The following is a 19,714-nucleotide window of genomic DNA, read 5'->3' as shown; positions in this document are numbered from 1 at the left end:
TCAATGGTTGAGACAATTGAAATTTCTAGATGGATATGTCTCTAACATTGCTCGGACTGTGAAGATAAACGAGGGACAATTATATGGGTTGAAGAGCCATGATTGTCATGTTATTATGCAACGGTTGATTCTCATAGCATTCCATGATATGTTAGACAAACCTATATGGGGGTATTATGCGAGTTGAGTAGATTTTTTAAAACATTATGCACATCGGAAGTTGTAGTAACTGAGGTAAAGAATCTTGAGGATCTGTTAACACTACTATTTGTCAGCTAGAGAAGATATTTCTGCCAGCATTTTTCGATGTTATGGAACATGTGATCAAATATTTGCCATATGAACTTAGGGTTCGTGGTCCTGTGCAATATCGGTGGATATACCTATTTGAAAGGTATATTTTTTTTTATATTTTTCTCTTCAATGCTATTAGAAATTTATTGTATTACGAGATGTATATTGTTGACATATGCTTGTTTGACCTAAAAAAAGTTCAGAATAAAGCAAGAGTAGAGGGTTTTTTTATTGCCTTATAACACATATATGCATGATTAAATCACTATGAAAGTTTTTGACAACCTTAGAACACATATATATGCATGATTTCATCATTATAAACTTGTTTGACTGCTTTAGAACACATATAAGCATGATTTTATCACTATGAAAGTTTTTTTACTGCCTTATAACACATATATGCATGATTGAATCAATATGAAATTTTTTTGACAACCTTAGAACACATATATGCATGTTTGAATCACTATGAAAGTTTTTTGACAACATTAAAACACATATATAAGCATGATTTTATCACTATGAAATTGTTTGACTGCCTTATAACACATATATGCATGATTGAATCAATATGAAAGTTTTTTTATAACCTTAGAACACATATAAGCATGATTTCATCACTATGAAAGTTTTGTTTGACAACCTTATAAACCATATATGCATGCTTGAATCACTACAACATTTTTTTGACAACCTTAGAACACATATTTGCATGATTGAATCACTATAAATTTTTTTGTCAGCCTTAGAATACGTATCTGAATTCTGTTAATGCCCTTCACTTTATTGCTAGCTAGTCTATGTGTCATTCATCCATATTACTTTGATTGCCTTAAATTAGGTGCATTGCATATAATTTATTTCATTATATTTTGTTTATCAATACTAACCTTTCGGTTCTCTTGCAGGATGCTGAAGATAATCTGCGTAGATGAGCTTATGGAGGCATGGATGAAAGGGCAAATCGAGACAATGAAGAGGATGATGCTCAGAATCTTGGTGATGATTAGATTCATGTGTTGAATTTGTTATACCTTCTTGTTTCAAACGAAACTCTTTGTATATGTTCACTTGTAAATAATTAGAACTTGGAGAGGATTATAGTTGATCGATAATTTTTTTTCCCTTGTAACTTGTGTTAAATTTGTTTCACATGCTTTGTATATGTATTTTTTATGTGTACTTTATTTTTTATACACAGGATATATAAATTGTATAACAAGAAAAATTTTCTCGATATTTATATTTTAAACATTTTTTTTTTGCAATGGATAATATCCGTTGTTAATTAGTATCGGCCTCAAATTTAGCGACGGATTAGGGACGGGTATTTATCCATCGCAAAACTGAATCGACTGATATTTTGTGATGGATTGTAATCCGTTGCAAATCTGTCGCTATAATAGCGACAAAATTAGCAACAGATGTGTATCTGTCGCAAAATCAAATCTCTGCAGATTAGCGATGGCCTCACGACGGATCATGGCATTCGCTAATCCGTCATAAATTAGCGACATATATGTTTCATCGCTAATTAGTGACTGGAAAATTGCGATAAAAGTTATTCATCACTAGTTTGTCGCTAAACTGTTCAGTATCGGATTTGCGACGGATTACGTCCGTCGCTAATCCACAGATTTTTTGCAGTGACATCATGCATTTTATATATATATATATATATATATATATATATATATATACATATATATATATAGAGAGAGAGAGAGGTGGTAACTGCTACCAACTTTTCTAGCTAATCGATATGTTACCTAAGCTTTTAAAAAAGTTTTTTTTTTCTTAAATCTAACCGTACATATGCATTCTATATAGGAATTGACTCCTGGGTCATCAACGGATTTTGATACGCAGGTAAGTTCTTATAAGGTTAAAAAAAAAATCAACAATTTAAGATTTTTCTAAATATTTAAGGCTTAAAAAATCATGTTTTTTTAATAAAAAAAACATAATTCAAGAATGGTCTCTTAATAAATTGTATGGTCATAATTAAGTAATACATGAGAAAAACCTTTTGAAAGCCTGGTTAACACAGCAGTTAGCTAGAAAAGTGGTTAGCTGATGCAACCTTCTATATAAAGAGAGAGAGAGTGTGTGTGTGTGTGCTACATTGATGATTTGGTATTTCTGTGTATAGCTTCCATGGTAATTCAATTTAGATACGATTCAGTCTAGGGAGAGTGGCAATACTGTAGTTATGTTGACTAACAAAGGGAAAGATTAAAACTATGTCCTCAAATTGTTAGTAGACTAACACGCTCTCTCTCTCTCTCTGTCTCTGCTTTTGACACAGTGCGGCTACGCGATATACAGCCACACACGAACTGGGACGCTGCTTCCTTTGACTCAGCCTTCTACAATCTGTTCAAATGACGACTTGGGCTCGCGTAGTCAATCACTACACCCGCTTTCCCGAAGCTCATCCGAAGAATCCTTCTCCTTCTCCTCCTCCATCATCTCTGTGGCCACCACTTAAGCCCAACCTCCTCTCCTCCCCTCACTAATCCCTCCCTTCATTCCCAATCCTCTCTCTAGAAATATCTCTTTTTGCTTCTGCTGTTGTTGCTTCTAATTCTGTTCCCTCTCTCTCTAAAATTTCTCCCTCCTACTGCTGATTCTCTTGATTCCGATTTGTGGGTATTGAAGATCTGAGAGATCTGATTTTCTGAAGGGAGATAGAAATCAAATCAATCTGAAGAGAGGGATGATCTGATTCGATTAGCATGTTTTCTCTCTCCATCTTTCTCTTCTCTCTCCTCCTCCTTTTCTCATCTGCCCTCGCCTTCCTCAACCACACGGATGGTTCGGTCCTTCACGGGATCGTCCTCCCGGAGCACCCCTCCGTCTCCGAGACGAACTGCCAACTTCGATCCGAAAACACCCAGAGGAGCAAACCCATCAAGCTCCATCTCCTCCACCGGGATCAACGACTCGGAAACCCCAGGCCGAAGGGAACGAGACACATAGAATCTCTCCTCGAGTCGAACTGCCGAGACGTCTCGCGTATCCGCACCTTCCACGACCGCATCGATGCCAACCGGCCTAGTAAGCAGAGCACTCGGGACTCACTTCACGATTCTGACGTAGAACCGGTTCACCATCCAATTGTATCAGGTACGCAGACCAGGGTACATGACAAAGCAAGGTTGTTGACCGAGTCTAAGAATGAGCCGAGTCATGACAGAACCAGATCGGAGCCAGAACCAGGCAGGCCTCGGATGGTGGCGACGCTGGAATCCGGCACAAGCGTGGGCTCGGGTGAGTACCTTATGGACGTCTACGTCGGGACACCGCCACGGCACTTCTCGCTGATCGTCGACACCGGTAGCGACCTGAACTGGATCCAGTGCCTCCCATGCAACGACTGTTTCGAGCAGCTCGGCCCGGTGTACGACCCGGGCCAATCTTCGTCATTCCGCCCGGTTTCCTGCAAAGACTCGGTCTGCCAGAACGTCTCACCTCCCGATACATCTCGGCCTCGGTGCAGATCGGACAATGGGACGTGCGAGTACTTCTACTGGTATGGGGACCGGTCAAACACCACTGGCGATCTAGCCACCGAGACATTCACGGTCAACGTGAGCTCGGGCCCAGGTGTATCTGGCTCAGCCTTCCGGCTCGAAAACATCGTATTCGGATGCGGGCACTGGAACCGCGGTCTGTTCCACGGCACGGGGGGGCTGCTTGGGCTCGGCCGGGGCTCACTCTCATTCTTGAGCCAACTTGAGTCAACATACGGCCGCAAGTTCTCCTACTGTCTCGTTGACCGAGACTCAGACAGCAGCGTGAGCGGCCGTCTGGTGTTTGGCGAGGATGAGGACTTGGTCCGGCACCCAGACCTACAATTCACTGAGCTTGTTCCGGGAAAGGACTCGCCCGTGGACACGTTTTACTATGTCCGCATCCAGGCAGTCCGGGTTGGCGGAGAGGTCTTGAACATTCCGCCCGAGACATTTCGGATCGGGTCAGATGGATCTGGTGGGGCAATTGTAGACTCAGGAACCACGTTGACGTACTTCCCGGAGGCTGCGATGGCCGAGATCAAGCATGCATTCTTGAGGAAAGTCAAGGGTTTGGACCGGGTCCAGAGCTTTCCCCTGCTGGACCCTTGCTTCAACGTAACCGGCATGGATCGGGTCGAGCTGCCAGAGTTCAGCATCCTGTTCTCAGACGGGGCAGTCTGGAGCTTCCCAGTTGAGAACTACTTCATTAGGCTTGAACCAGAGGGAGTCATCTGCTTGGCCCTGTTGGGCACCCCACAGTCCTCGCTATCCATACTGGGGAACTATCAGCAGCAGAATTTTCACGTACTGTATGATTTGGAGAAGTCCAGATTGGGGTATACCCCAATGAAGTGTGCTGAGGTGTAAACTGGCTATTGGTGGAGTAGGGGCCGTCACGATTACATGGCTCACACGTAGGACAGGACAAGGGGAACAAAAATGTAAAGATGCGTACACATACTGAGATTTTTTTTTCCTTTTTTTCTTCATTTTGTTTAAAGCATGAAAGACTGTCTTAACAGAAAGTTTAAAGACGGTTTTATCTGTCTTATAGGCTGGTTTTATATTTGAATCTGAGATTGGATGTTATTTTGAGGGCATTTGATCATTTTGGAAAGGGCAGGACGGGTCAGACCGGACTCACCCGACTAAAATTTTAGCCTGGTTGGTTCAATCGGACCAGATTTTGGCTGTATGGGATCCGACATCCACTTGGGCAAGAACCAGACTGGATGTTTTGGGGCATTCTGCTGGTTATACCCAGTGTTTGCATATTCAACAAAACCTGTTAGGTTAATTCAGCATTTGGAACACGACTGGAATAGATCCAGATACAGCAAACTTAGGTTTTGGGCCCAAACAATATCGGGTCCCAGCATTTCGAGACCATATCTGGTTGAAATTGTTTGTAGTTAGATAATAACCTGAAGTTTATGGGTTCTATGCTATGTTATTTGGCCGTATTATATCCATTCTCGTATCATGTCCATGGGAACTAGGTTGGATCATATCATTTGAGGTTGAGTCCAACTCAAGAAAAGTTATATATTCTTAATAGACTCCGATCTAAATCCATTTGACACCATTTTTCTGATTAATAAAGGCTTAAACCTAGAAAAATGACATCTATAACAACAAGACATGTGCAGGGGCAACACATTCCAGGGAATATCCAGTTCATCGTTATTGATAAAACTAATAACAGCGAGATTCATGACCGTAATAGAGTAATAACGGCGAGATGTTTGTGTTCATGTTATTACCTGTTGATCAGCAGAAACAAAAATCTTACTGTTTATTGCTTTATCAATAACGGCAAGATTTTTTTTTCCGCTAGAAAAGAGTTGTTGCTATTGACCCTCATCCTTATAGTGCTCAAATCTCACCATGCAATGGCCCAACCATGACCTAGCCAATGGAAAAGCAGGTTAGGCCAGATTTGCAATTGGGCCTACTAAAACCCAACAGAAACCTGACCAGCTTCAGTTGGCTCACCAACTGACTCGACTTGGTCCCACGATGCACGTCCAAAATGGCTTGACTGTTATGCTAATGATCTTCCAAATCGAGTCAATGAATTGTTGTAACAGTAATCTAAATCAGGATGTTTGGTCACAGGAAGATACCAACCAGCCACTGGATCGTGGATGGACACTTAGACTCCATGGAGGCATGCCTGTACAACACTATGAGGACTCAAAATGAATTGTTACAAAGACCTTCTAAATCGGTAACCAGAACAGCTTAATATTTTTTCTGGGTGTAGATTGTTATGTGAATGCATTTTGAGTCTGCTTTCAAACACTTTTGCAATGACGTATGGGCATGCACAGCTGCGTAGCCCTTAATGTGGGCAAATTTCATGCATGTGTGCAGGTGCAGTGGTCAATATATAGGAGGATCATGCAGTTGAGGTTAACGCCATTAATTCCTGCCAAAGTGAAAAATATCGCCGGTATTTTGAATCTTTTGTGATTTCAATACTGTGAAAATCTTGATAAACTCAAAAGCAAATTGATACATCGCCACTTTTCTATTATATCTTCAGGATATTATTGTAATTTTTGAGTTTTTATATTTCTACATGTTCTCTTTATTCTTGTTCTAGTTTTTAAGTTTAAATGCATCAAGAATTTTGTGATATTTTTCAAAAAAAAATTTATAATTTATTGTGTGAGAATTTCCATTGCTAAGAAAATCTCAAAGATTTGCAACTGTCATGGGCATAGAACTTTTTGCAAACCAACGACATACCAAACTACTCAGTCTCTCCAGCCTGACGGTCAAAAGCTGCACACCAACACTTTTTTGTATACTGAATCATTTCATTGGCCTTGCACACCATCTCGTGCACAACTGCCTAAACGAAAGCTGATCAAGCGCATCTCCTCTTGTGTATTCTACCTAACCCATGCCACTGGCTCCATGCATCATTCCTTAATGCATCACCATCGTGCTCGATAAATAACCAAAAGGGTCACCGTCCAAGTTTCAAGGGATGAGTGACACTCACACCTAACCAAACAACCAATCAATCCAAACGGCAACACCACACCTCTAAGACTATGGTGTGACCTCCTGATAGCGTGACTCGAGAAAGCCTTACAGTTCTGTAATGGATGAAAAAAGATTAATCCCAAGACCGCCTAACCTTTCGGCCAATCGATAGTTGTTACGTCATAGCAAGCAACACTACTCAGATTGTTCATTGATGCCTAGGCATTCACTCGCCTAACCCCAAGTCACCATACTCGGTTGAAACCACTTAAGATGATCCCTGTGAGAATGTTATAACTCACATGCACCCCAGTGCATTCAACCGCTACTCATGAGAAACTCTTTCAAATTGAGAGGTCCTTAACCAAATCCTTAAATGCAACATCTTCTAATCCGCTAGAACTATTTAACCAAACAACGCTTCACATTTATGCCACTACATACCGTCGTACCAATGCTGATATTGTTGCCTATATCACGTCATACTACAACTGTATGTCACCGATCAAGCCAACGCATACTGCATGTTTCTACACTCGATACATTTTCTCACTTAGTAGAACTTTGTACCGTACATGCCTCATTCTGAAGGCTCGGTCCATGAAAGTAACTATGGTCTGTGATACAAAGGCCTTGACTTTGGAATGGTAACCTTTCGATCATGCTTTTTAGAATTTTATGCCCTTGGTCATGTAAGACTGAATTGAGCAAGGTTCTCCTAGAAAGCCATGAAAAAGACAAAAGTTGGACCATTGATCCACGGAGTGGGGATTAGATGCCTACCAAAGTTAGGCGCCTATAACCGCGAATGAAGGTTTTGAGAATATTTTTCACAAATCTGCTCCCTTAGATGTGTTTAACATGGTCGATTTTGATAGAAAACAACACATAGATCGTGTTTTTTTCAATAAAAAGTTGTGAATTTTCAGCTTGAATATTTATGAAATTTTAGACCATCGATTTTCAAACCTTAAAAAACCTAACAAGAAAAATATGAAAACAAAAAACCGTTGGAAAGCCTGCTAGGCTGGCGGTAGGCATATATCAAAGTGAGCAGCTACCCCTTACTCGTGCTCTACATCTCTAATATATTTAGCAGTCACAAATCTCGTTTTCAGTGGAAGAATCCTATCATATTTAAAAGAGAGCAGATCAGGTCAGTCCGTCAAAGGTAACCATTCACAGGGCTCCCCAAAGACGAGGGTTTTGGATTCAATTTCAGTCAACCATTCTGTGTGCTCTAGATGCTCTTCATGCAGAGCATTCAAACTCTAGATGCTGTTCATCTAAGGCATCAACAGCTCTGGAAAAAAATTGTGAAACCTATCTAAGAGTTCCAGAGTCCATCACATTTTGGATGCCGTTCATCTACGAGATAAATGGCATCCAAAAATGCCATGAATGAACCCATATTTTCAGCCATTCATTTTGCAAACTCTAGATGCTGTTCATCTAAGGCATCAACCGCTCTTAAAAAAAACACAAAACCCATCTAAGAGGTCCAGAGTCCATCCATTGTGTTTTGGATGCCGTTAGAGCATCTGGGTGAGCTCTGACAGCAGGGGCGTAGCTAAGATTCATGTGAAGGGGGTGGGGGAGGGGGGGCAAACAGGGGTGTAGCAAAAAGAAAATTTGGGTGTGAAGCGCCCCCGAAATTATTTTTTTTGAGATAAAATAAAAAATGGCTACAATTATTAATAAAAATCTATTTCATATGGACAAATCAAACTATTTGATGCAGTCAGGGCTGGGATAGGACTGGGCTTTTAAAATTTATTTATTTATTTTTTTAACTGGGCCGGGAGGCAGGACTGGGCTACAGCCCAGTTCTGCACACACACACACCCCAGCTCCGCCTATGTCTGACGGTAAGCTGTCATAGCCCACTTCTGACCTGATACACACTCGTTGATGGGGCACAGGCAGATCAACCAGCATGCAGCTCATCAACAGGCTGGGTAGTCCGTCAAATTCAAACTTATACCAGGACGGCCCGACCCATACCACCGTCAGACCCTCGCAGAAGGGCTGGCAGACTCCAGTGGGCTTGAAACAGGCCAGACATAATCTTGGCTTTTGAGCCCAGCCCAACCCAAACTCCAATCCATAGCAGTGATGAACAATCAAAAATGAAAAAAAAAAAAAAAAAAACCATGCCACGGGAGGATAGCCCAGCCTTTTCCCCACATGACTACAGAGTGATACAGTAGACTAGATGGAGCTAGACTAAACTCAAGTAGCTTGCAATTCTACCGACCAATCGAACTCGCATTTGATTGGCTTGCAAGAAACGGAGGATTTGAGATAAGAAGATTGACAAGGATAATAATGATAATGTTTATTTACAACCAGATACATACATCTACTTATTTGTTTCCCAAGCAGAGAAACACAGAAAGATCGATTAAGCAAATGTCAAAGCTAAAGTACAGGTAACCAGGGCCACTTGCAAGATTGACGAGGTGTCAATCTGCAAGGCCAGAAAGAGACCCGAGGATGAATCTCTTTTTATTAGAGATAAAATACAAAGAGACGGAAACAGACTTGGACAAGCCAAATACTAGTACTGAAAATCAAATAGCCGGCACCGGGACTCCGGCTACTGATTCTATTTGAAACTGATCGATACCATATTTGACTGGAAATCAAGCAAAGGTTGCTACAGATCGACTGACTGGCTATGTGGTCTTCTCCGGTGAACCTTGCAAGCCGCAAATCAAATTTGTGGGCACCACGATGTTCATCAATTTTGGATATGGCAGCTTCAAGTCTGTAAAGGGCCAAGAAGTCAGTTGGGCATCACAGTAATGGCCAAGTTTAAGTCATGAACTCATGATGAGCAGTAAAATTATACTCAGACACTCACTTTCCATTATCTCCTTGAATGTTTCCTGCACAATAGGAAAATGGGTGAATCGGAAAGATTGTCAAAGATAAGCATACAGAAAAGCAATATTTATGCATAATTATAATAAAATATCCGTGAGTTATACATGGTCATCAAGGCAATGGTTATAGAAATACTGCCCAACAGATGCATATATGCTTATCAAAAGAAAACAAACTGGATACCTAGAAAAGGAACATCCTCCGGTCCAACATACTAGACGAACCAGTGAAGATGATTAAAGGAAAAATCAATACATCAATCTGTCCACTCTATGCAAGGTGGTTTTACAATATCATACACACTGCACGGTAATGGGCACAGTAACTGGTTAAACTTACCCACTTTTGCATTTTGTTCATTAACTACTGGCCAGAGGGGTGCTTGCTTATAGACACATCCAGATGAGGTTCTAGAAGGCACTACCAAGAAAAACACTGTACATCTTTAAATATGATGATAATTTGGCAGAGATAATTGAACTAGGTCCTTAACAATTTTGTTTTATACTGATCCTATTTATCGATATTGTGTTGGATACCAAAAGGGTTAACTCCTAATATCATATCCAAACAAATACTTAATTATTGAAAATTCATGCCCTAATTATGATGTTGAAGATTCAACAATTCTCTCTTTCTCTGTCGTGTTATGCTTAGGCCATAATGGTGACCAATTAGAACTACAACATACAACAACAACAACAACTACGCCTTCATCCCAGAACAATTGGGGTCAGCGATATGAACCAAAAAAGAAATTCATTTTGGGTCTTCCACATGAATCCTTTTCCTCCAATCATTTCTATCCAATGCCATGTCCTCGGTGAGGTTCAAAGCATTCATATCCTTTCCTATCATCTCCATCCAAGTCTTCCTAGGCCTACCCCGACCTCTTTTAACTAATATATTTTCCCATTTCTCCAACCTTCTAACTGGAGCATCATTAGGCCTTCGCCGAATATGTCCAAACCACCGTAAACGATTCTCTCGCATCTTATTTTCAATGGAATACATATAGATCACATCAATTATAAGGAAAAAAAAATTCCACTTATAATTAATGGAGGTTTCAAGGTCATCCAGCTAAGTTCATTATTTCACTGTTTTGAGGAAGTGGATGTAACGTCAACAACCTATTTTCACATGATATTTCACTGGAATGAATAGAGGGCCACAATATTAGTAATGAACATATTTAAATTTCTGAAACTGCTTAAAAAAAACAAAGGACAACTTAATATTTGAGAGGAAAAGGAAAAATAAAATAATCAATTTGTTGTTCGCCTCATCTTTTGACAACCGAGGGTTGTAGAGAATCTCTTCTCCCACTGTGGTCACCTGAAAGTAGAAATTTAACAAGATTGTCACAAGCAACTAATAATAATCTAAAGAACTACATTCTTCTCATGGAAACGTCTCTTACAGTGAAGCCTTTGTAGTCATGACCAGGATAAAGCAATGTGTCCTTTGGCAACGTGAAAATCTGAATGCAGGATGACTTTAAAGTGAGGGTAGCAGCTAATATTCCAACAGATCAAAAGCAAGGCAAAAAGCAAATAGATCTCATAACCAGATGATGCACTCACCTGAGAATGCACAGACTTGTAAAGTTGATTTGAACTTCCTCCCTGCACACAGAAGGAAGAAAATATTAAAGCAAAAAAAAAATACATGAATATTGTTAAAAACAAGGAAACTCCAAGTGGACAAGCCTTGCGCTGGGTGGGTCGATATTGATAGATACACTTAACACCAGACCTAGACTTGGATTCATTTCAAGTAACAAAAATGGAAAGTAACAAAAGGATGACAGTATGGGTATCATAAGTTATTAAAGGAAGTCAATATCACCTTATTTCCTAGTTATTTCACTCTTAATAAATACATATCTGGAACCTTGTATTTAACAATACAAAATTCAATGTTAACAGATTGAAAATTTACCTTGCAGGTCGAGAGTACAGTTTTTTATAACACACAGTTAACAAAGGATATGAGTTCATACTGAAGGGTGCCACCTAACAAGGTCAGTTCATGCAAAGGAATATTGGATCTGATGCCCACGTAGTTCTTACCAAACCTTCAGTTTGTCATTAAAAGTCGAATAAAAAACAAAAAGCACTATAACACGTATTTTGGTAAGAAAAAATTTGACAGAGCTGGGGATTGTTTGAAATGAACTGTATGCCCTGTTGCAGAAGAAATTTTGGTTTACTATAAAAGATTGCACAAGGTTTTAAAGATGTTATCCTTGTGTCACCACTCTGAACAGCAATTAGTTTTTGATGAAAATGAGGCTTAAGATGCATTTCTATGCTTTGATTGGTTTGCCTTGCCAATCATCTGATGGTTTTTCAAATTGGGCATTTCATCCTATTTTTTAGTTCTCTATTCCAACTTATTGTTAGAAATGGTATCCCACCTTCAGCATAGAAGAAAGAGAAGCAGAGAGGGAGAGAGATATCGATGGCTACAGGAAAACCCCACACACGTAGGTAGGGTCTGCTGTATTCTGTATTAGATATACACACGTACATTTTATTAGGGTACAAAAACACCCTTTACACAAAGTATAGAATTTACAACATGCCATTAATGAGCATGTGTTTAAATACAACTTAAAAACAGATTGGGTCTGGATCCTGAGATCCAGACCCAGTCGTGATAATCTTTTCACCCTCCCTCAAGTTGGACATGGTTTTGAACCATGAACAACTTGTCTTTTAACATCCAAAATCTGTCTTTGATAAGTCCTTTTGTAAACAAGTCAGCAACTTGATCAGCAGTCTGAACGTATTCTAGTTCAATTTTCTTCTCTTCGACCTTCTGTCTTACAAAATGTTGATCAATTTCAATATGCTTGGCACGACTGTGATAGATGGGATTGAATGACATGTTGATAGCACTTTGATTGTCACACAAGAGAATGCTTTTAGAAATCGATTCTCCTACTTCTGTCAACAGGTGTCTGATCCAAGTCACTTCGGTTGTAGCAGCTGTCATTGATCTGTATTCAGCTTTTGTGCTTGACCTGGCAATGGCCTTTTGTTTTCTACTGCTCCAGGAGACAAGATTTAGGCCAATGAAAACACAGTATCCTGAGACTGATCTACGCTCATCTGGATCTCCTGCCCAATCTGCATTTGTGTAAGTAAGAAGTTCATGCATGTGATGGTCATGCACACTCTTTCTGTATAGAAGACCATCGCCAATAGTTCCCTTCAAATATCGAAGAATGCGTTCAACAACTTCCATATGTCCAATATGTGGTTCATGCATGAACTGAGAAATCTGATTGACCGAATAGACAATGTCAGATCGAGTGAAGGTAAGATACTGAAGCATTCCGACTACCCTGCGATATCTTGTAGGGTCCTCATACAAATCTCCATCTTGAGAACTTAGTTTCTGATGAAATACACTGGGTGTGCTTAGGGGCTTGCAGTCTGTTATACCTGTCTTGCTAAGAACATCAACAGTATACTTATGTTGAGTAAGTGTCATACCTTCAAGAGTCCTATCAACTTCTACTCCAAGAAAATATCGCAGTTTACCAAGATCTTTCATCTTAAATTTGTGGTTCAAAAGTTCTTTGACCTGTTCAATATGTTCATTAGAGTTACCTGTAATGATAATGTCATCAACATATATCAATAACAGGGTAACTATATTTGCACATTTGAATATGAAAAGAGAATGGTCAAGAAGAGACCGACTAAAACCATATTTTTCTACTTCAAGAGAGAAACTATCAAACCAAGATCGAGATGCCTGTTTCAAACCATATATAGCTCTCTTTAATTTGCACATGTATTCTTTGGAGTTCCCTTCAGCATACCCAATGGGTTGCTCCATATATACTTCCTCCTTCAGAGTTCCATGGAGAAAGACATTTTTTACATCCAATTGACTAAGAGTCCATTGGTGCTCAATAGCCAATGACAATATAATGCAGATAGTACCCATTTTCACGACTGCACTGAAGGTCTCATCATAGTCTTCTCCTGGCTCCTGTGTGAAGCCTTTGGCAACCAGTCGAGCCTTGTATCGCTCGATAGTACCATCCGGCTTATACTTTATCTTATACACCCACTTTGAACCAACCACATTTCGATTGTGTGGTATGGGAACTATATCCCAAGTGCCACACTCATGAAGAGCCTTCATTTCTTCGTTCATAGCTTCAATCCATCTTTTAGAATTTACTGCTTGATAAAACGTGGTGGGTTGATCTTATTTGCCCAAGGCGGTTAAGAAAAGTTGAAAATCCATTGTGAAATTCTCATAACTAACCCACCTATCAATAGGATGCTGAGTCCGGGTAGACCTTCTGTGTACAGGTGATTGAATGGAAGCAGAAGGAGAATTCAGCTCCTGATTAGGGTTGGGGAAGATCTCATTCTCACGTCGAGAGTAAACAATGCCTTTATACCTTTCGGGAGCCAATGATGATTCAGAGATCACACTTTCCTGAGTTCTTTGCACAGCAGTAGACACGTTTGCCTCATCTCTTCGATTACAGTCTGTAGAGCAAACACCATCAATACTAGAAAAGAGATCTGAGTTGAGCCAAGGGTGGTAAGTTTCAATTTCAGGAGTGACTACGTTATGACCAAAATTGGATTCATCAAACACAACATTTCTGGATATCTTGATGCGTTTACTCACGGGATCATAGCATCTATATCCTTTGTAATCATCAGCATATCCCACAAATTTGCACTGTAAGGCTTTATCCTAAAACTTGTGTCACATTGAACTGTCAACATGAATATAACATACACACCCAAATACACGCAAATCGTGATAATTTGGATGCACACAATGCAAAGAAAAATAGGGTGATTTGTTTTCCAAGATATTCATGGGCAATCGATTTATGACATAGACTGCTGTATGAAAGGCCTCTGTCCACAAGGTAATTGGAAGATTACTATCATGCATCATGCTCATTGCACTTTCAACAATATGGTGATGCTTCCATTCAACAATCCCATTCTGTTGAGGTGTATGAGGGCAAGACACCTGCCTACTTATTCCATTTGTCTGGAGGAAATTAATAAAGTCATTTGAAGAGAACTCACCCCTTCCATCACATTGGAAACACGTAATATTCTCAAAGAATTTATTTTGAACAAAGGTATGAAAATTCTGAAACAATTTGAAGGTTTCAGATTTACTTTTCATGAAGAAAATCCATGTATATCGAGAATAGCTATAAAAAAAATGAGATAATATCTAGTGCCAGACGTGGAAGGAACTGGAGCGGGACCCCAAACATCAGAACATATAATTTCAAATGGTCTTGAAGCTCTTTTATTAATGGAATGAAATGGAAGAACATGACTCTTACACTGAAGACAACTGAAACATTTTTTATTATCGACATTTAAATTCAAACTTGACTTGGGAATAAAACGGCTTGAAACAAGCTTATCAATAAAACGACTACTACAATGACCCAGACGACCATGCCAAAGATTCAGCTCAATACATTCAGAAAGATTAAAAACACTCTCAGGAGAAGCTGATGATGATGAAGTGAGCTTCAAGATGGAATCAACAGGTTGAACACGAGAGGAAAGATTCTCTTGGAACACGTACATATTCCCTTGCGGTTTTCCTTCAGCGAGTGTTTCCCTCGTGTGAAGGTCCTTAACATGAACAGAAAAAGGGGTAAACTCGACTGAAGCATTAATGTCATCGACAAGTTTAGAGACTGAAACAATATTTTTCTTGATATTAGGAGCATGAATGACATTTGAAAAAACAAGAGAAGAGTTGAACATAGGAATTACAGAATTTCCAATGTACGAAATATGGTGATGAGACCCATCTCCAGTGACAATACTATTTCTACCAACATAAGGAGCAAGATTTATGAGCTTACCAGCATCACCAGTAACATGGGTGGCTGCACCAGAATCAACATACCAAGTACCGTGATCATTTTGTTTGATGTTCAATTCAGCCAAGGCAGATAACAACAGTTGCTTGACTTCTCCAGTATTCTTCAATGTATTTGTTCTCTTTCTTGTCTCCAATTGTTTTCCTCGATTTTGCGGGTTATACCAGCAATTTGCTTCGATGTGCCCCCTTTTGTTGCAGAGAAAGCAGGTAGGTATCGTCCTTTGCCTTTGCAGATTATGAGACATACTGGGAGTAGGTAAAATTCCACGGGCTCCTTGTCCATTCTTCTCTGGACCTCCCCTTTCCTGATATTCCCACCTGCCACATCCTCGACCATATGTAACACCTGTGGCAAGGACCTCATGTGCTCCAATGAGATTATGAATACCTTCGGAGAATCCCTTCAAGGCCATCTCATATTGTAAGAGCTTAGCACGTAGATCTTCAAAAGTAGGTAAGTCTGGCAAACATAGCAAGGAAGTAATCATCATGTGATAATCGGGTCTCAGCCCGCTTAAGGTCTGTTGCACCATATCTTTGTCACTGACCGCGTAACCCACGATGGCCAACTGATCTGTGATAGTCTTCATTTTGTTTAAGTACTCCATGACCGTCATGGAGTCCTTCCTCAACATTTGAAACTCTTTCTTTAAAAATAAAATTCTGGTCTGAGAAACTTGAGAATATGTCTGAACAAGACGATGCCATAACTGCATAGCTGAGCAGTCATCTGGGATTGCCACAAGCACCTCCTGTGACAAAGTGGAAGTGATGTAGGCAACCAAAGCCTGATCTCGCTTCATCCAGGATACATACTTTGGATTTCTAACAAATGTAATTGAAGTTTCACCCTCTCCATTCTTGCCTTCTTGTGATAAGAACTCTGGAGGGACAGAAACAGAGTCATCCAAATGTCCAAAAAGATCCTAACTCCTTATGAATGGGATGATTTGTCTCTTCCAGGTTAAAAAGTTGGAATTGTTCAGTTTCTCAGACACAAGCTGACTGAGAAAGTTGGAAGATAGACCAGAGTGCGAAGAAGGGAATGAGTCCATAGTCAATGGGTGAAAAACAAGAAGGATTAAGAGACCGGAAAGGAAAATCACTTTTAGAGCAAACAAATTAAACTCGAAACTCGGCTGTTGTTTTGTTTTACCTGCAGACCCAAGACAGAAAACAGAATATGCAGTGAGAAAGAAAAGAAACTGCTCTAAAAGAAATATGGATCAATCAGCAAGAAGGCACGTTAATATGAAAATAACGTGTTTTATCTAATCGTATTTTCTTTCTAAAAGGGAAAATTCCAAAGTTGAGAGGTAGGCAGAATGATCTTAATCAATTTAGGAACTACAGCGAACGCACAGAAGTAGACAGATCAGACTCAGTTCTGACCTTAATTATGAGGAAAGATAAGGGATGGGTTTGACATGATTTCAATCTTTGAAATCACGCAAACATGAATTCAGATTTGCGGGAAATAAAAAAAAAATTATGGATCAGAAAAGAATATGTTGTATGAAGAGAGGAATAGAGAAAGAGGAAAGAAACATGATAAGAAGAAATCGTTGGATTGAGAAGAAGGGAAGAAGTGATGAAAATCAAAAGGAAAATACCTTAGAGAATAGTAAGGAGGCTGGACACGATCTTCAAGGGATCTGTTGCTATGATACCATGTTAGAAATGGTATCCCACCTTCAGCATAGAAGAAAGAGAAGCAGAGAGGGAGAGAGATATCGATGGCTGCAGAAAACCCCCACACACTTAGGGTCTGCTGTATTCTGTATTAGATATACACACGTACATTTTATTAGGGTACAAAAACACCCTTTACACAAAGTATAGAATTTACAACATGCCATTAATGAGCATGTGTTTAAATACAACTTAAAAACAGATTGGGTCTGCCAGTCGTGATAATCTTTTCACTTATTACTTGGAATGAGCACCTAAAAACTGCATAGAAGAGAGGTAAAAGTGTCCTACATCCCCATAGATGTGACCTGACATGAAACAGCCTTGATGCAGCTGGGTCTGATTAAATGTCAAGAATGGGATGACAAGATCTGAGTTGGATGTCAGAAAGCCACTGAGGGCAGAAGAGAGGTGAGTCAGCTTGTATCATGCAAGCCTGGATGAAGCCAATCTCCAACTCGACAAGGCTGACTCAAAGACTTGTGCATTGTAAAAGATAGAAGCAAGGAAGATTTACGTGAAATATTAAGCTATCATAAAAATAATCTAGGTGACTTGTCACAATGAATAGAAAATATATCTGATAATGGCTTCAACAAGTTGAGATCCATTTGCTTGTGCTGATGAATGTGACCCTAAACAGTCACTTTTTTTCTTGAATACTATTATACCCAACATAGCACATACCAAACCAAACCTGGCCTGAAATAAAATACTCTGAATGATGTTTACAACATATATTTTACACTTGAGATCCAAACTTAAAAGGATATTATCCACATCACTTTGAGAATTTCGGCAGATTTGTGTTGCTGTTAAAACTTTTTTGGCAGAAAACATCTTGGAAAAAATTATGAGTAAAAGGTAAAAAACTTAAGAAAATGAATTTTGTAGGTTTTGCAATTTCCACAAGTATATTAGCACTAAAATTGTATATTATTTTGATAATTTTGCAAATTCAGTGATATTTTATCAAAATTATAGTATTTCTGGCTTTACTGATTTCCAAAGTCCTGTCAGAAAACTTTTAAATATTTTCAGTACTTGAGTGATGCTTATAACAACAACAAAAGACAACAGAAGTGGCAAATTACAACTGAAAATTACATTCAAGCTCCCTAATGTTGACTTTAAGTTTACCATCTATAGAAATTGAGCATTCTAACCCCAGCTATAATGTCATGGTTCATAATTCCTTATTCTAAAGCATCTTTTGAATCAAATAGAACAATTGGCCCTAGAAATTGAAAAAAAATGCCGCTTTCAATTGAAAAGGTAGTGTCTTACTATCACCTGTAAAAGCCATCCTAGATTTAGGTTGATCAGGCCCATCTCCTGTTACATACGTGATACAGCCTGAGGTGTGCCCTGGAGTTGCACGAGTCTGCACAATACACAACACTAAGATGATATATGCTGCTGAATTTCCATATGTTTGAGGACTTCATACAAAAAAAATAGGATAAGATCATAAGACCTAAGAAGGCCCATCTTTATAGCAGCCATTTCATTGTTTCCAGTGGATATTTTACATTATCACATAAGGAATGACAAAATGAGGATATCGAGCTTATGCTAAGAAAAATTTCAAGTGTGCACTTAACACAATCTACAAGGTAGATTATGATTCAACAGTAGTACAACCTTGAAACAAGAGAAAGGCTAAATTCATGGATCCAGAAATAGAAATATGCAGCAAATGTGATGAAGGAAACATGGGAAGCATGACTCTAGAATTAAAGGAATGATTCTACAAAACTGCTTGCAGATGTTCATGGCCCATAATATTGAACACTAACAAAAATATGCTGGAACATAGGGGATGGACATGGAAGACACCCAAAAGAAATGAGTTTTGCACGGGATTTCTTGTGATAATAATGCAAGATCATTAATTTCCCAAATACATTTACTGGAAAACTGGATAATGTCTCAAGGCAATTCACCTATAAAATCCTGGCAGCCTCACATGTGAGACTAACAGAACTGCAACCTCTAGATTCAGGTTAATGATATCATGTTTTTCATATGCAATGATCACTCAGTTAATGAATTGGCAAGGGACATCAAATAAAAAAGCATACATGTCCTCATTGGTAAAATAAAAAGAAAATGCCAAGCAAGTTGAAAGCGACCAAGAGCTATGCAGAGAATAAACTATCCCATTATTTTCCAATCACTTTGGCACTGTTCTATTAAATTCAACTTGTTTGACATCTTAGGGAAACTACTAAAAAGGCATACACTTACCTCCAGAAACAAATTACCGAAATATATTATATCACCAGGACTGATCAAAATATATGTCTTAGCTTTGCTCTATTTTGAGATAACAGATTCACACCAGGCATCTTAGTCTGCAAAATTTTTTTAAAAAAAATCAACATGCCTGTGGCATGAGACCCTATATT

The 19,714-nt window shown here is 39.2% G+C and overlaps 2 protein-coding genes across 3 annotated transcripts; one reads left to right on the top strand and one right to left on the bottom strand.

Moving 5' to 3' along the window:
- The first annotated feature begins 2,717 nt into the window (after positions 1–2,717).
- On the top strand, positions 2,718–4,851 carry LOC149832248 (aspartic proteinase nepenthesin-2-like). Its single transcript, XM_090012395.1, has one exon. It carries the CDS (start codon positions 3,036–3,038, stop codon positions 4,680–4,682), a length of 1,647 nt encoding a protein of 548 aa, XP_089868521.1. The 5' UTR covers positions 2,718–3,035; the 3' UTR covers positions 4,683–4,851.
- Positions 4,852–9,110: 4,259 nt separating this feature from the next.
- Positions 9,111–18,686, bottom strand: LOC149832247 (persulfide dioxygenase ETHE1 homolog, mitochondrial-like). Of its 2 annotated transcripts, XM_090012394.1 has the most exons (6): positions 18,597–18,686; positions 11,288–11,329; positions 11,125–11,184; positions 9,679–11,039; positions 9,442–9,582; positions 9,111–9,282 (listed from the first exon to the last, which is right to left on the bottom strand). In XM_090012394.1, exons 1-4 carry the CDS (start codon positions 18,633–18,635, stop codon positions 10,881–10,883), a joined length of 300 nt encoding a protein of 99 aa, XP_089868520.1. In that variant the 5' UTR covers positions 18,636–18,686; the 3' UTR covers positions 9,111–9,282; positions 9,442–9,582; positions 9,679–10,880. The 2 variants fall into 2 exon arrangements, with proteins under 2 accessions (XP_089868520.1, XP_089868519.1); XM_090012393.1 differs by having other exon boundaries at positions 9,111–9,582.
- Positions 18,687–19,714: the final 1,028 nt, after the last annotated feature.

Source organism: Nuphar pumila, chromosome 7, assembly GCF_984573655.1.
Source record: "Nuphar pumila chromosome 7, dmNupPumi1.hap1.1, whole genome shotgun sequence".
Lineage (NCBI taxonomy): Eukaryota > Viridiplantae > Streptophyta > Magnoliopsida > Nymphaeales > Nymphaeaceae > Nuphar > Nuphar pumila.
Note: the sequence above shows the minus strand (reverse complement) of the source record. Positions and strands in the feature narration are given on the sequence as shown.

Bases quoted from the DNA above. Each gene is read 5' to 3' on its own strand.
- LOC149832248 (XM_090012395.1), top strand. From the start codon at position 3,036: ATGTTTTCTCTCTCCATCTTTCTCTTCTCTCTCCTCCTCCTTTTCTCA.
- LOC149832247 (XM_090012393.1), bottom strand. From the start codon at position 18,635: ATGGGCCTGATCAACCTAAATCTAGGATGGCTTTTACAG. The intron at 11,330-18,596 runs GTGATAGTAAGA...TTCTGTGTGCAG, and splicing joins ATCTAGGATGGCTTTTACAG to GGAGGAAGTTCAAATCAACT. The intron at 11,040-11,124 runs GTAAGAGACGTT...TTCTACTTTCAG, and splicing joins ATGACTACAAAGGCTTCACT to GTGACCACAGTGGGAGAAGA.